Consider the following 14,368-nt stretch of genomic DNA (forward strand, 5'->3'; position numbering starts at 1 on the left):
ATACATTTCAAAAGTCCTAGACGAATTATTGCCAAAATATTTCTCAGGTCTCATACACACAGCCAATATAAAGCAGTGCTCCCTGTGTGTTGCTAACCCTCACCAGTGCTCCTGAGATATAGGGAGCCTAAATGGAGAGGTTGTTGCTGTCAACAGATGCAAATGAACAATAGCAACCTATAGCGAGGGAAAGAGAAAATGCGTAGTGGGTGCACAAAGCACCAATGATTCATTCGGAGCTCTAAATAGTTTTATGCTTACACTTCGTTCTGTGGAACTGTGTCCCCCCATTAAGCCTTATTCACACCAGCATACTACAGCGTACACCTGTGCAAGGGCTGTGTTTGCCTGCATAGGGATGCACAGGAGTTCTGTGCACCCCTGTGCAGGCAGTCCCATTCATGTCAATCGGTTCTTAGGGTTTTTTTCAAGAGCAAAAAAATTCTACAAACAATCGAAATTTAAAAATTATGCTCCCCACATGATCATCCTACCGATCTATACAGATAAGGAACACTAACAAAACGCACACATACATACAATACAGTGAAACAAGTGCAGTGAGGAGTTTCGAACAACACAGAGAAAACATGAAACAAGTCCACTGCTGCTTACTCTATAAACGCAATCAGTGAACTTTGTAATGTGCAGTGACTATTTAGTGGACAGTAAAGACATGCAGATGACAGTGCAACATATGAATATAGGCTGAGTGTGTTTAGTTTTGCACAACCTAAAAAAAAAGTTTAGAGTGGTGTTAACAGGGAAGCATGTCACCAGACACTGTGTCACCACCCTATTTTCTAAGTAAGCAGCCAGCTAGTGTCAGACATACCTCATTAGCAGTTAACTTGTCCTGGGGTGTCTGTGGGGACATGGTAGGTGTCGGCTGACTTGAGGATGGGGAGGAGGTGGTGGAGGAGGAATGGCTTTGCTGTAAGAGATCTGGCAAGAGGTGAATGCGCCCGGCAAAGCCATTGCTCTCAAGTTGATTGGCACGCTTTTTGTCAACTGTACTCTGTAGAAAAAACAGTCACACTTGTCTCGTTCAAGTGCTGCTTTAGTACATACTATCCCTGGCAAATTCTAAAAGTTGGATTACAATTCACATTACTAAAAGGGGTAGGACAGTCAGGGCTGCCAAGTAACTTCATGTCTTGAGGCCACAGTAAGAGGTGAAGGGTTTTATGATAAAAAGCCAATTTTGTTTCTTCTTCAGTTCACTTACAATGGCTTTTGAATGCTAAGGCAGAAAAACCAATTGTTATGCAGTCTCGTGACTGTACTATTTAAAATGTTAGGTGGATATTTAGTGGAGTGCATTCAAAGTACTGGGATGCTAACACCCTTGACCAAGATGCTGGACCAGTAAGCATGAAGTCATATGTTTACAAACTGCATTTTCTGAAGCAAAAGCTAGTATTGTGTAAAACAGTTTAGGCACCAATTCAAAATGTTAGTGTTATAAAGGAAATGCCAGATTAATCCTCTTTTCCTCAAAGGACTTATGGGACTGATTACTAAAAGTCTGCTCTGTGCTTGCTTTATTATTAAGCTCTGCACAGTCTTCTGGTTCAGAAAACCACTGGCTTATTAGGAAGTTAGTAGAGTGCACCTGTGCAAAACATGCAGAAAGCAGCAAATGAAAGGACTTAATCTATCTACTGCTCATGCACAGAAACAACAAAGGCCTGCCATAATGAATGGATGCTAACTGCTACAACATATCACAGAAGACAGAATGCAAGGGAATGAACAGAATGGATGGAAGAGATGGCTAGGTTATTTTTTTTTTTTTTTTCTTTTACAGACTAGGGGTTATACCTGTCGGACGATTAAAGTGCCTTCTTTGGAAGGAGTCATGGCAGGTTCACTCTCCACGTCATCATGGACAATCATTGTTTTTACAGATTCAGTCTCTCCATTACTCAGATTCAGTGAGGACCTGAAAAGTATTGCAAGGGATACAAAGCAAATGTTAAACTTCCAAACAACCTGACACATGACTGGAAAAACCCGATACCACTAAAATTAGTATTCCATAAAGAAATATGAAAGTGGAGACACTGGCCAATGAAACCAATCAGCTTCCTGTCATTTTGATGAGAGACATACAAGCACATGTACTTGACTAGAAAATCAATTTTTCTTTATCAAATACCAATGTGTAAGGGGTTAGAATGAACATACATCGCTCTGGCATCCTCAGGACCAGAGGTTGATTCATCTGCTCCTTCTTGCTCCATGTCATCATCCTCCTCATCTGTTGTGCCAGAATCTTCACTGGATGAAGAATAGTCTGTTACTTTATGCAAAGGCCGTACATCTTCCACAGCTCGAAGTTCTTTTGCCAAAGCAGTCAAATCCTGGTTGAAAAAGTAAAAAAAAAAAAAAAAAAAAAAATTAATTGTACATAATAAAAAAACAAACACACGTTTCAGCCAGAGAATGATGCACATTTATGTACTAATGGCATTTTTAAACTAAACAAAACAGTACTTGACTGAAATTAAAGTGGTTGTAAAGGCACAAAATTAAAAATTAAATAAATAAAAAAAGCTTCTGTGAGCAGCAGCCCCCTCAACCCCCCTAATAATTACCTGAGCCCTATCGCAATCCAGAGATGTGCACGAGAGCTTTGGTACTATCCCTCCTCAATATAAGACACCAATATGTAGCAGCTGGACACCTTGATATCAGGCACCTCAAACAGTGTTCAAATTAAGTGCAGTGCTTAAAACATTTCAAACAGAAAACATGATACAAATGTGAAAAAGCATAAATAATCTCAAAGTGTTCATAAATGAAATATATGGTGAAATCAAAGCAGAATTGTCCCCAAATGCCGTGATGAGATCAGAAGACTTCCAAAGATAGCCAATGTGACATCAACCACTCGCATGCAAGGTTTTCACAGTCTTGGCATTTCATATTTCTTCTGGCTTTTTCCTGGCTCTGGTTTCATACAAATCATTTTGGATTGATTGGAGCCATAATATACAGGGATATCGGCTTAGGAGGATTACCTGTCTTTTTTTTTGGGTATCCAGAGGATGAGTTAACCATCCATTTCTCTTGATGTCCCCAGTAACATCCCATAAAAGCACAGATTGACCACTCTTAGCAGGGGGTCACATACCTTCTGGTAAGCCTTGCATGCAAGTGGTTGGTGTCACATTGGCTATCTTTGGAAGTCTTCTGATCTCATCACAGCATTTAGGATGGTTCTGCTTGGATTTCACCATGCAATATTTTACTTATGAACACTTTGAGATTAATTACTTTTCAAATTTTTACCATGATTTCTGTTTGAAATGTTGTAAGCGCTGCACTTTATTTGAATACTCTACCTTCTCATTGGCTTAAACAGCAGCAGGAGCCATTGGCCAATAAAGAGAGGGGGGAGTGGGGCCGAGCTGTGGCTCTGTGTGTGAATGGACATGCAGAGCAGCAGCTTGGGAGCAAGCCTGCTTGGGTGCCCCCATAGCAAGCTGCTTGCTCTGGGGGAATGAGGCAAGGGGGTAGGGGCCAGGAGACCCAGCAGGGAATCCAAGAAGAGGAGGATTGGGGCTGCTCTGTGGAAAACCACTGCCCAGAGCAGGCAATTTTTTTTTTTCTTAAATTGCCTTTAATATCAATTAAAGCTAACATGGTCACTATGCTATACTGCAGTTACTACCCACCTCAATTCACCAATACAGCCCTGTGAAACCTGGTACTTTGGGGCATGAGGTGTGCCCACATACTCCCCCTTGCCTCCTACAATGCAGTGCTTAGTGCCTAACCAATTGCCAGGCATGAACACTGTCAAATACCAACTTTCAAGGATTGTTGGGGTTGGATCTATGAAGGAATATTTCAGAGCCTGGCCAGTCTGGTGGGAAAAGCGCACGTGTGTCCCCCTAAACAGCTGTGTTGTGTTCATTCACAAAAACAGGGGTTGAAAGCACAAAACAAGGAGGCCTAAACACAAACTAGTAAATACTTAGCCACCATGTTCAGCCTATTGGAGTTTTTAATTGTGTATTAACATAATTCGTAGTTATTACAGAGGTCCAAAATCCATTTTTTTCCAAAATGCAGCTGACCAGCAATAAGTCATGCTACACCACTGTGGGATACAAGCAAAGCAATCAGAGCTGGTAAGACAACAAAGAAATTGCTGTTTTATGCTATTATCAGCATGTGTAGGCTGCATTAAAAGTAAATAGATATGAACAAGCCAATTTTTTTTTTTTTGCCACAAACTATACTCTAATTTTTTTAATGTTTTGCATAATTCAGTATTTATTCTACTTACCACTTCTCCCTGGATATACCCAAACAGAGAATAAAGTTGCCCCATATTTGACGAACACAGCAGAAGAAATCATGGAAGACATATTAAAGAAAAATTGTGTCAGTGGAAAAGTAAATCACATACCCATCTAAATTAAAATGCATCAATCTTTAGAAAATTGTTAAACTTGTGGTAAATGTTACTTTGAACCAACAAGAGTCCAGCTCATTTTCCACTTGGTTGATGAAAACCATCTAATTTCAAGCCCAATGGGGTCACAAACAAATGGGGAAAATCTTTACAATTATTATTAAAATAGTTTTGCCTTTAAGTCTTAAGTGAACACTGGCAAACAAAGCTTAAAAAACAGCCTCACCATAACCCCTCCTACTTCCAGCAAGCCTCAGTTTTTTGGCAAGCAATAAGGCGTTGAATCATAAGGAACAAAGAGGAATGACCTATATTATGTAGTGTATCTAAGAAAAGGATTTTCATAGGCAAGTAAAAAAAAAACCTTTTTTTAATTGTAGATTACAGGACACAGTAACAATCTTAGAGCATGGAATTTTCTAAAGAAATGTGACAAAGGGGTGGCAACACAACAAACAGGTCCTGAAAAGTCCATAAAGCACTTACATATCTTGTAAAGCAAATTAATGACAGTGTCTGTATATTTTACTGAAACCAGGCATTCCCAGCTTGAATAAAATAGAAGTCCACATTCAATGGACCAAATATTCAAGGAGCCACATTACATGCTCTGATGGACACAACTACATAAGTCTTTAACGTATAGCCTTCATCAATAGTACAAAAGATTGCAGTCTTATTCAGTTTAGGACTGCAATGAATGAATGAGATGGCTACTTAGGGCCCAGGCAGCAACAGTTTTACATACACTAAAATTTTAAGGGCATAGCCTGATATATAAATAGATGCAAAAATAAATTTAAACAGCTGATTTTCTTACAGAAGGCTTGCCCGGTCTTCCAGTATCTTTCTTCTCATCAGGTTTTTTGGTTGTATTCTCAGGACGCTGGGATGGTGATCCTTCTGATTTTGATGATGCTGATATTGAAGAAAAAAAAAAAGGACTAGTCAAGCAGACATGGCGGAAATACAAGAAAATAGTAAAAAAGCACAGTAATAATCAAAAAGATGGTATTGTATACCAAACTTTATCATTAAAGCACAGGCAAATTATTATACCAAGAAATTACATGAATGAAATCTATGGTATGCAGAGAAAACATACAAGGAAAACAGACAGTGCTTAATTATGGACAAGGAAACGGTCATCCAGAGCAAACTTCACATGGGCAGAAATTATTGTATGTGAAGTTCCAATCAAATGTTCATATACCTTTCCTTATGTTTGATATTATTCATATATATCAAAGAGCTTCATATGAGTACATTTGTTTTTTTCCCCAGACTTGCTCATTTAAATATATAAGAGACAGCTCTATACACTGCCTTTGGGCCCTATGTGTGCTGCAGTAACACGCAGTAAAATGTGCATTTTGCTGTGCGATCAACAACACATGGGTACTCAAAGAGCCTATACAGTTGTTTTTAATGCACCTGTGCATCGAAATACACTGCTTGTAAAAAAGTGTAGGAGCAAGACAAATGAATGGGCTGCTCTAACGCAATACACGATAAGGCACTGCAGCAAAGTGAATGGGGTCCCTAAACTGACAATGTGTGAATATTTTTACATAATTAGAAGTCCCATGGAATAAATGTGGACATTCGCAAGGCCGATTTCTTTGTAACCATGAACTCCTTTACCTTTTCACTGTGATCAACATAGTTGGCCAAAATTAGGTTCTTTGCTATGGGACAGCCCCCTTATTATACAAAGGGTGGTTCCTAATAGCCATTTGTTAGTGTGTGTTAGAGTAGTTTAGGGAGAGCTAACAGTTTGTGTAAGGAGAGTTGTTTGCTGTAAAGTTCTATACTGTGCTATAATGCATTAAATAACTGAATTGCAGTGTGGTGGGCTACATATTTTTTGTGTACTCCTGTGTTTACAGTGAACTAAACTTAATGGTACCACTCCAAGCAGAGATACTCTGTCCCTTTGGTACTCAGTAATAGCAGTGCTGGCACACGATATCACTCATGCAGTAATTTGAGAAGAGTAGGGCAAAGAATCCAAGATAGGGTTGGGCAAGCAGCGGTTTCTCTGCTCTACCCTCCCGTGTTCACAGTTTAGAAACCCCAACAGTCATTTTTAGGACTACTATTTTGTGTGCATCAAGAAAACTGTAGGTGCTGGGCCACACCCTTGCAGGTTTTTTTTGTGTTTTTTTTTATTGGGGATTTTTACATTTACTTTTATTCCATGTTTTGCAGATTTTTTTTTCTCCGATAGATAAAAAAAAAATAGTTGGGTGGTTCTTCATCCCCAGGTGGTGGTCAAGCTGCATCATCTAGAATCAAGACATGTCTTTTCTATCTGAGAGATCCCAGAGCAGATGTGCGTTATAGCTACAACATGTGCAGGAGCCACAGTGGGTATAGAAAATAATCACACCCTTTAATATAATCACATTTTGTTGCTTTGCAGCCTGAAACAAAGACATATAGTTTTTGTTTTATCTAGCTGTATTTACTCAGGGCAATTTATAACATCCAAAGTGAAAGATACAACACCAAACATGTCAGAAAATGTTTTTTTTTAATTCAAAAACAGAATCACAGAGTTGGAAAAAGGATCACCCCCTGTGTCAGTATTTTGTTGAACCACCTGTTGCTTTAATTACAGCCTTTAGTCTGCTGAGATATGTCTCTACTAACTTTGCACATCTAGACTTTGCAATATTTGCCCACCCTTCCTTGCGGAACTGCTCAAGTTCAGTTAAATTTGATGGCAACTGTTGTGTGGACTGCAGTCTTCAAGTCAATCCACAATTTTAAATTGGGTGCAAGTCTGGGCTCTGGCTAGGCCATGCAAGGATATTCACCTTTTTCTCCTTCAACCACTGTGTAGTCATTTTAGCTGTGTGCTTTGGGTCATTGTCATGTTGGAAGGTAAACCTTCCCATTGACAACTTTCTGGCAGAGGGCAGCAGTGATTACTCAAGCATTTGATGGTATTTTTCCCCATCCTGTTTTCCTTCTATCCTGACAAGTGCTTCAAACCCTGCTGCAGAGAAACACCCCCATGTCCAGGGGCTTGCAGAGGACTGGAGGGAGCAGTGCTATCAACAGGTCAGGTCCACAAAGCTCTACAGTGTGGGCCTTTTTTACTGCATCAGCTGTTATGGTTTACAGCTTCTGCCTGCAGCATATCAACTATGATAATGGTACCAGCCATTTGAGAACACATGCATGTGGAAAAATGCATAACTTCAGACATTTACCAAAGTCTTATATCAGCATGAAAACCACCACTATAGTGATTTTAGCTTTGGACAAAATTTGAAGGGTTTTCCAGGGTATAGGATTTCCTATGCACTAGGAAACCTGCTTTAGCCTGCCAAAAGTTGTAGAATATTTTCCCAAAGTGGTTTTCAATTGAATATGGGAACTACATTTTTAATGGAGACCCAACAGAGCACCTTTAGCAATTACAGGATACTAACATCCAAAGGACAAATTTTCAGCTTTTTTTCCCCTTCTAGGCACCATTACTTTAAAACACAAGCAAAGCACATGCAAAGCTGTTACTTACATCTCATGCGGAAGCGCTCTCCTGATCCACTCTGAGATCCTGGATGTGATCCTGCTTGAGAACCAGAGTTACTTGACCCGGAAGAACTGCCACTGCCCGGTCTGGGCACAAGTTTCTCTACCCTCTCCCAAAGCAACCTGGGCTCGATATTGCTAAAAGGAAACAAAAGATTTTAGGATAATCCAAGCTGAGCACAATTTAATATCAAAACACTTTGGTTATCTTTTAAATATGAACACTTTATTACAGTGTGTTTGGAAAAAAATAACTAGAGCCCAGCTGTTCACTATCCCCCAAACATCTTTTTAAAGTAAATTTATAGTTTAAAAAAAATGTTTCTGAAGTAAATATGTACACTTTTGTAAAGCCCTAAGTGCAATGAAGCTCTGGAAAAATCCTACACAAAAAAGTGTTCTGAAAGTCTATTTGCTAGGTTAGGGATGATCACAATTCCCGTTGCCCCTACTGCACACTATAGTTCCTCTCCTGGCTATGAAGCTACATCAGGACACAGTAGTGATGTAGGAGCCGGTGGATCAAACCACCAAGCTCAGTGGGGGAGTAGAAATTCTGAAGATGCTTCAGGTGGTAGGTTTTTTTCATTGCAACAGGGCTCAGATGTATGGTAGAAGAGGTAAATATGAAACATCTTCCTTGAAAGGGACTGTTTTATACATTATTTTAGCAACAGAGTCAGTATTAAAGCTTTTTTAGAACTTGCTATGAATATGTGAATTTAAAAATTCATAGCCTGGCCAGTCTTCCTTAAAATTGCCTTTTTAAGACTTCCTTTAATGTAAACATTTCATTTCACTTTAAAAAATATATTGCAGAAACAGTGACATTGTTTCCCGTTTCGCAGCTGAATGCATGTACCTCCAGCAAAGACACACACCCCCATCAGAAACTAATTATCCTTTTTTATGTTTAGATTGTGTAAGAAAACCAGGAAACCTGGAGGCAAAGGGAAAAACCATACAAAATCCAGTAACTGCTAGAAATAAAACCCAGGTCCCCGGCACTGTAAGGTCATGGGTGCAGACCACTATCTCTTCTTGAGGGCTAGCCTATTTTCATTATTACTTTCTTTAAAAGCATACTGCATAGCAGAAGTACAGTGCCTTCTAAAAGGCAACACCACCTTGACATTTTTCCTGTTTTATTATATTACAAACTGGATTTTTGGGGGGCTTTGTACCATGTGATGTATACAACATGCTTATGACGTTGGAAGTGCAAAATAAGTTTTATAATGAAATAAAGAACCAATCCTGAGTGTGTATAAGTACTCACCTTCAAGTTAGATAATTATCCTGACCAGTTTTCTAGTGCCAGGTGATAAAGAAAATGCCCACAACATGATTTCTCCCCCAACATGCTTTGCTGTGGGGATGATGTTCTCAGGGTGATGGGAAGTGCTCCACACAGTGTTTCCCACAATAGTAAAAAAAATTAAATTTTAGTCTTTGCTGACTAGAGAACCTTCTTCCATCTATTTAGGGAATGTCAAACATGCTCTTTGGCGAACCCTAAACTTGTGTTATTTTCTTTAAGAAATGGCTTTTTTTCTGGTCATTCTTCCCCATAAAGCCCCACGCCATAGACAGATACTCCCCATCTCCTCTGTGGATCTATGCAACTCCTTCAGTGTTACCTTTAAAGTTTTTGTTGCATCTATGATTAATGCCCTTCTTGCCTATTCTGGTGAGTGGTCTTCTCATCAAGGTTGCAGTGGTCTTTCCATTTTCTTACAATGGATATAACAATTCTCTGTGGAAGTTTAAAATTTGGATTTTTTTTTTATCTAACCCCGCCATTATCTATACTTCTCCACAAGTTTTCCTCTGACCTGTCTGGAAAGTGTCTTGGTGTTCATGTTAGTTGCTTAATGGTGTTGTAGACTCAGGAGCCTTTCAGAAAAGATGCATTGTATTTATACTGACACAATGGAGGTTATTTACTAAAACTGGAGTGTGCAATCTCTGGTGCAGCTCTGCACAGAAACCAATCAGCTTCAGGTTTTGTCAAAGCTTAACTGAACAAACTGAAGTTAGAAGCTGATTGGCTACCATGTACAGCTTCCCCTGATACCAAGTGCACCAGTTTCAGTAAATCTCCCCCTCACGTGGCAGATCATGTGACAGTTTGATTGTACAGAGGTGGGCCTTACATAATCATCAAATTATGGGACTTCTTATCTTAAGGGTTTAATAACAAAGAAGCGATTAAATATGCACACAAAATTACGGTTTGTGTCACAAGAAAAAAAAAAAATATTAGGGATGCACCAATATCGGTTACGACACTGAGTATTTTCATGAGTACGAGTACTCATGAAAATGCTTGCAATACCTGAAACTGATACTTTGTTGTGCGGTTTGCGTCCATACAAAATTAATTGCCACAAATCACACTACAAAGAATGGCATGCGATATGAACAGGAATGCTGTGCCATTGCAATCCGAATTGCTTGTGGTTTCCCCAACGTTCCTATGTGAACCCAGGCTTGTCATAGCCAGAGTTCACACAAGCGGTGCGGGAAACATCTCTGCACCATGACGGTGCTGACCAATCAGAAGTCTGGGTTCACACAGGAGCGGTGGGTAAACCATATGCAATAAGTACAGGAATGGCACTACATTCCTGTTCAAATTGCATGCCATTTCTTGCACTGCGATTTGCGCCCATTCCTTTTGTATGGACACAAATCGCACCACAAAGTTTCGGTAAGTACTTGACTGAAAGTATCGATACTCATACTCCCCAATATAAAAAAAAAAAAAAAGGCATCAGTGCATCCCTAAAAGAAAAAATATTTTGCACCTTCAAAGTTGTAGGAATGTTGTGTCCATCACCTGGTACAAAGCCTGAATAAAAGCCATTTTCATTCAAGGTTGTTATGCAAAACAAAAAAACCAAAAAAGAAAAAACACCAACCATGGAGCCATCCACCTTCATTTCTTAGCATGAATTTAAACATATCATCTCAGGACAATCAATATTTTACAGTAGGTTTGTAAGTAACAATGTGAGAATGTGGAAAATCATCCTTTCATAAATCTACAGTGAAAGCAGAAATGTTTGATTTTCCAATAGGACGGCTGTTGTGCTTGTCTCACTGTTTTCAATCTATCGGCACTAATACAGAAGAAACAGCACCAACCTAGGATAACACACCCCTCCAAGCAAATGTTACGTACCTTGTGGAATTCCTCTGTCCAGCCTGGTTATTCTGTTGCACGCTGCCCTGCAGAGGGGAATCTCTTCGAGACAACACAGGGGATCTTGATGTTGTCCTTACAGGCACCTTTGCCAATAAAAGAAATAAGCATAGAATTTCTTGGTATGTTAAGGGGAAAATAGCAAGTCATTATTAATCAACATACCAGCAGCTCACAGTAAGTTTTTCACTAAATGTTAATAAATTTGGTTAAACTGGGCATTAAGTAACCAAGCTAACAGACTAGAGCTTAATGTTGTACTGGTGATAATTGTGATGTTTTGTTTGAAAGAGTTGCTTCAGTCTCAGTATAGTGGTAATGAATTGAATAGCTGAAGCAACATCATGAAAATTACATAGTAAAAAGCAGCAAAGCCAACATAGGACGTGTAGCAGCATACATTAGCTGTGTAAAGCATGTGAGAGATGCACACATACCTGTCACAGTAGCTTGAAAAAAAAAAAATCCTTCCCTACAACTTTATTATAACAGCCATGAAACATTAAGCATGCCTACTGACACTTGCATGACATCACATAATGGGCATAAACCAAAGAAACAGAAGTGGAGGTCTAAATGAAACTATACTGAAGTACTTCAGGCTAGGTGTATGGATTTACAGATGAACAGGCCGAAGTACATACAATGAACAAAGCTCACTTTTTTCTGTAGGTTCAAATCATTTCAGTATTAGGTGAAAGGGTCATACAGTTTAAACACAAACATCATAGTATACCAGAGGGCAAAGGCTTCTGTTCTAAATATTGTAGAATGAAAAACTTCTGAAAATGATCAAATTATACCTAGCTAGCACTGTCAGACAAAACAAACAGGAAAACCTGTACTTCAGGAGTACCCATGTAAAAAGAAGCTCTGCTAAATTTCTATCAGCTGCAGAATGACAACTCATGTATGATTTACATACTAACTGCAGAAATATCATGAAAACAGTCTGCAGTTACTGTACACTAAGTGCCTGTTCACATATATGCGGATTGGTTGCAGTTTAAACTGCATCCAATCTACATGACATGTGAAATACCATTGCTTCCTATGGTGCCTGTCCGCATATGTCGGGTGCACTGCCAATGCAGATTCAGTGCACTTTAAAAAAAAATAAAAGTGCGGACCGGTTCAGGTGCAGATTACAGGCTATTGACTTCTGTGAGAGCCGTTTCTAAACCTGATATATGTGAACAGGATAAAATCCTGAGCTAATCCTGTCCTGAACCTGATGAAAACCTGACCTGAACAGATACTGTGTCAATTAGCTGTGAAACCTGAGCTTCAATCTGCACTGCACATGTGTGTGAATCAGCACTAAGTGTACATAGCTATTCTGGAGAAAAACAACCATGGAGGTCACTCATATGATTTTAACATCCACCATGCACAAACATTCTCTATTGGTTTCAGGTGCTACCTCTACCTGCATGTACAAGAGCTTCGTAATTACTACTTCTACTCCTTACCCTTGGAGGCACCTCTTCACTGTCTGATCGAGCCCAAACCCTTTGGTTGGGCTCAGGAGCCTCAGACTTAGGGTCAGAACTTTGACTTAGAACATCACTGCGGGGGGGTGGGTGAGGTTCCTGAGAACGTAGATGATGAGGTGCAAATTTGGGAGAAGGGTCACTGAAGGAATGGGATCGCGAGACAGGGGAAACATTGTTCTTGAGGGATGCCAGATGAGACCATTGTACCTTACAAGAAAACAAGACATAAAACATTTACATGGTGTATTGGCACTGCTGACTTTTTATTCCAGCGTAAGAAATGAAAAAGTCAGACAAGGATGAAAAAACAAAAAGCAGGCTCACTGACAGTTGCAAGGCTGAAGTAACTGCAAGGATGAAAGGCGAACAAATGGTTGACCTTATGTTAATGTTATTTAGCACAAGGCGTCATGCACAGCATTTCATAATGATAAAGACCTTATAGAATGCAAAAAGCAAAGACTAGCTTGTACATGCACATAATGATAACAAACAAGTACAGCTTAACATAAACTGATATTTTACTTAAACTGGAAGCAGCAGGATGAGGTTTGTGTTTTACATAAGTCTTGAAAACGTCATTAACATTTCACCTCCTCTGACAGCAAATGCCATATCAGAGGGGGTATTTGGCACATGTGCTAAGGCTCTTAGCTCAGCTAAAGTTTTTAAATCATTAGGCAACATCACAAAGACTTTAACAATAGTTATGCTAAGAAAATCCTGGATTCAGAAAGCAGTGCAAAAAGTAATATTAATGTACAAAGTTTATTATTTAAAATTTAAATATTCCAAAGAAGGATTGGATGACAAAGGATTGGTTGCTACAGGTTAATGTACTGTTTCCAGTTTATTTGAAATTCCCTATTGAATACACTAAAAAACCCTGGAAGCTGGGGGGCAGGGTGGCACTACTTCCAAGGCAGTAAAATTTTGCAACAGCTTTTGACCAGAATCATTTCATACTACTGACGCCTAAAAATCTTTCTTTTAAGGAGTAGATGACTCCTTAAAGTAACAAAAAAAAAATGCAGTCCTTTGCATTTCAGTCAAGTAAGACAGATGCTTTATTTGCTGAAGTTCAAAAACTGCAGAACTGGTAAAGGAACGTAGAAGCCAGAAAAAGGCTTGGAAGCCCAAATAGCAATGATTACATTTTTATGTATTGCAATATTGCTTTTCTTTGAAGCTACACATAGTTGTGTTCCCAGAGTATGCATGCATGCCTGTTTTAGGCCCCATTCACATGTAGCATAGGGTGAATGCACAGATCTGTGCTTCTTTTTTTGGGGTGCAAGCGTGAAGAGCATTTTTTGCACATTCCCGGAAAGCACAGGTGAAAAAAACGCACCCTAAGGGTAGGTTGATATTAGTGTGGGTCAGGAACCCCTGCTCAGTCTCGCCTGTTCCTGACCTACAGGCAAAACGCACTGTTCTTTAGCAAATACACAGGGGTGCCATTAAAACTGAACAGTACCCCACCCCCCCATTGGAAAAAGTGGCACATTTTTGGGTGTATGAAGCCACACGGAGCTGCAGCTGCATGCGGTTCCACGCAGCCACGTTTTTTAAAAAAAGGGCTGGGAACTTTTCCCTGCATTTCTTGCAGGTACAGCAGCCCATTCAAATGAACAGGCTGCTGTGCCCTTGTGAACATGGCATGCAGGACCCACACAAGTGTGAACCTAG

General features: G+C 39.6%; 1 protein-coding gene across 1 annotated transcript in view; it reads right to left on the minus strand.

The window, feature by feature from the left end:
* The window catches only part of MAP4K4 (mitogen-activated protein kinase kinase kinase kinase 4), a 219,026-nt gene that overhangs the window by 23,736 nt on the left and 180,922 nt on the right, over window positions 1-14,368 (minus strand). The window contains 8 exon segments of the mRNA XM_089681252.1: window positions 836-1,018; window positions 1,825-1,945; window positions 2,191-2,366; window positions 4,301-4,309; window positions 5,250-5,347; window positions 7,962-8,113; window positions 11,163-11,269; window positions 12,656-12,886. Of these exon segments, the coding sequence (XP_089537378.1) occupies window positions 836-1,018; window positions 1,825-1,945; window positions 2,191-2,366; window positions 4,301-4,309; window positions 5,250-5,347; window positions 7,962-8,113; window positions 11,163-11,269; window positions 12,656-12,886 (1,077 nt within the window).

This window comes from Staurois parvus, unplaced genomic scaffold, assembly GCF_062004578.1.
Source record: "Staurois parvus isolate SC_StPar_1 unplaced genomic scaffold, SC_StPar_1.0 ptg000262l, whole genome shotgun sequence".
NCBI classification, from domain to species: Eukaryota; Metazoa; Chordata; class Amphibia; order Anura; family Ranidae; genus Staurois; species Staurois parvus.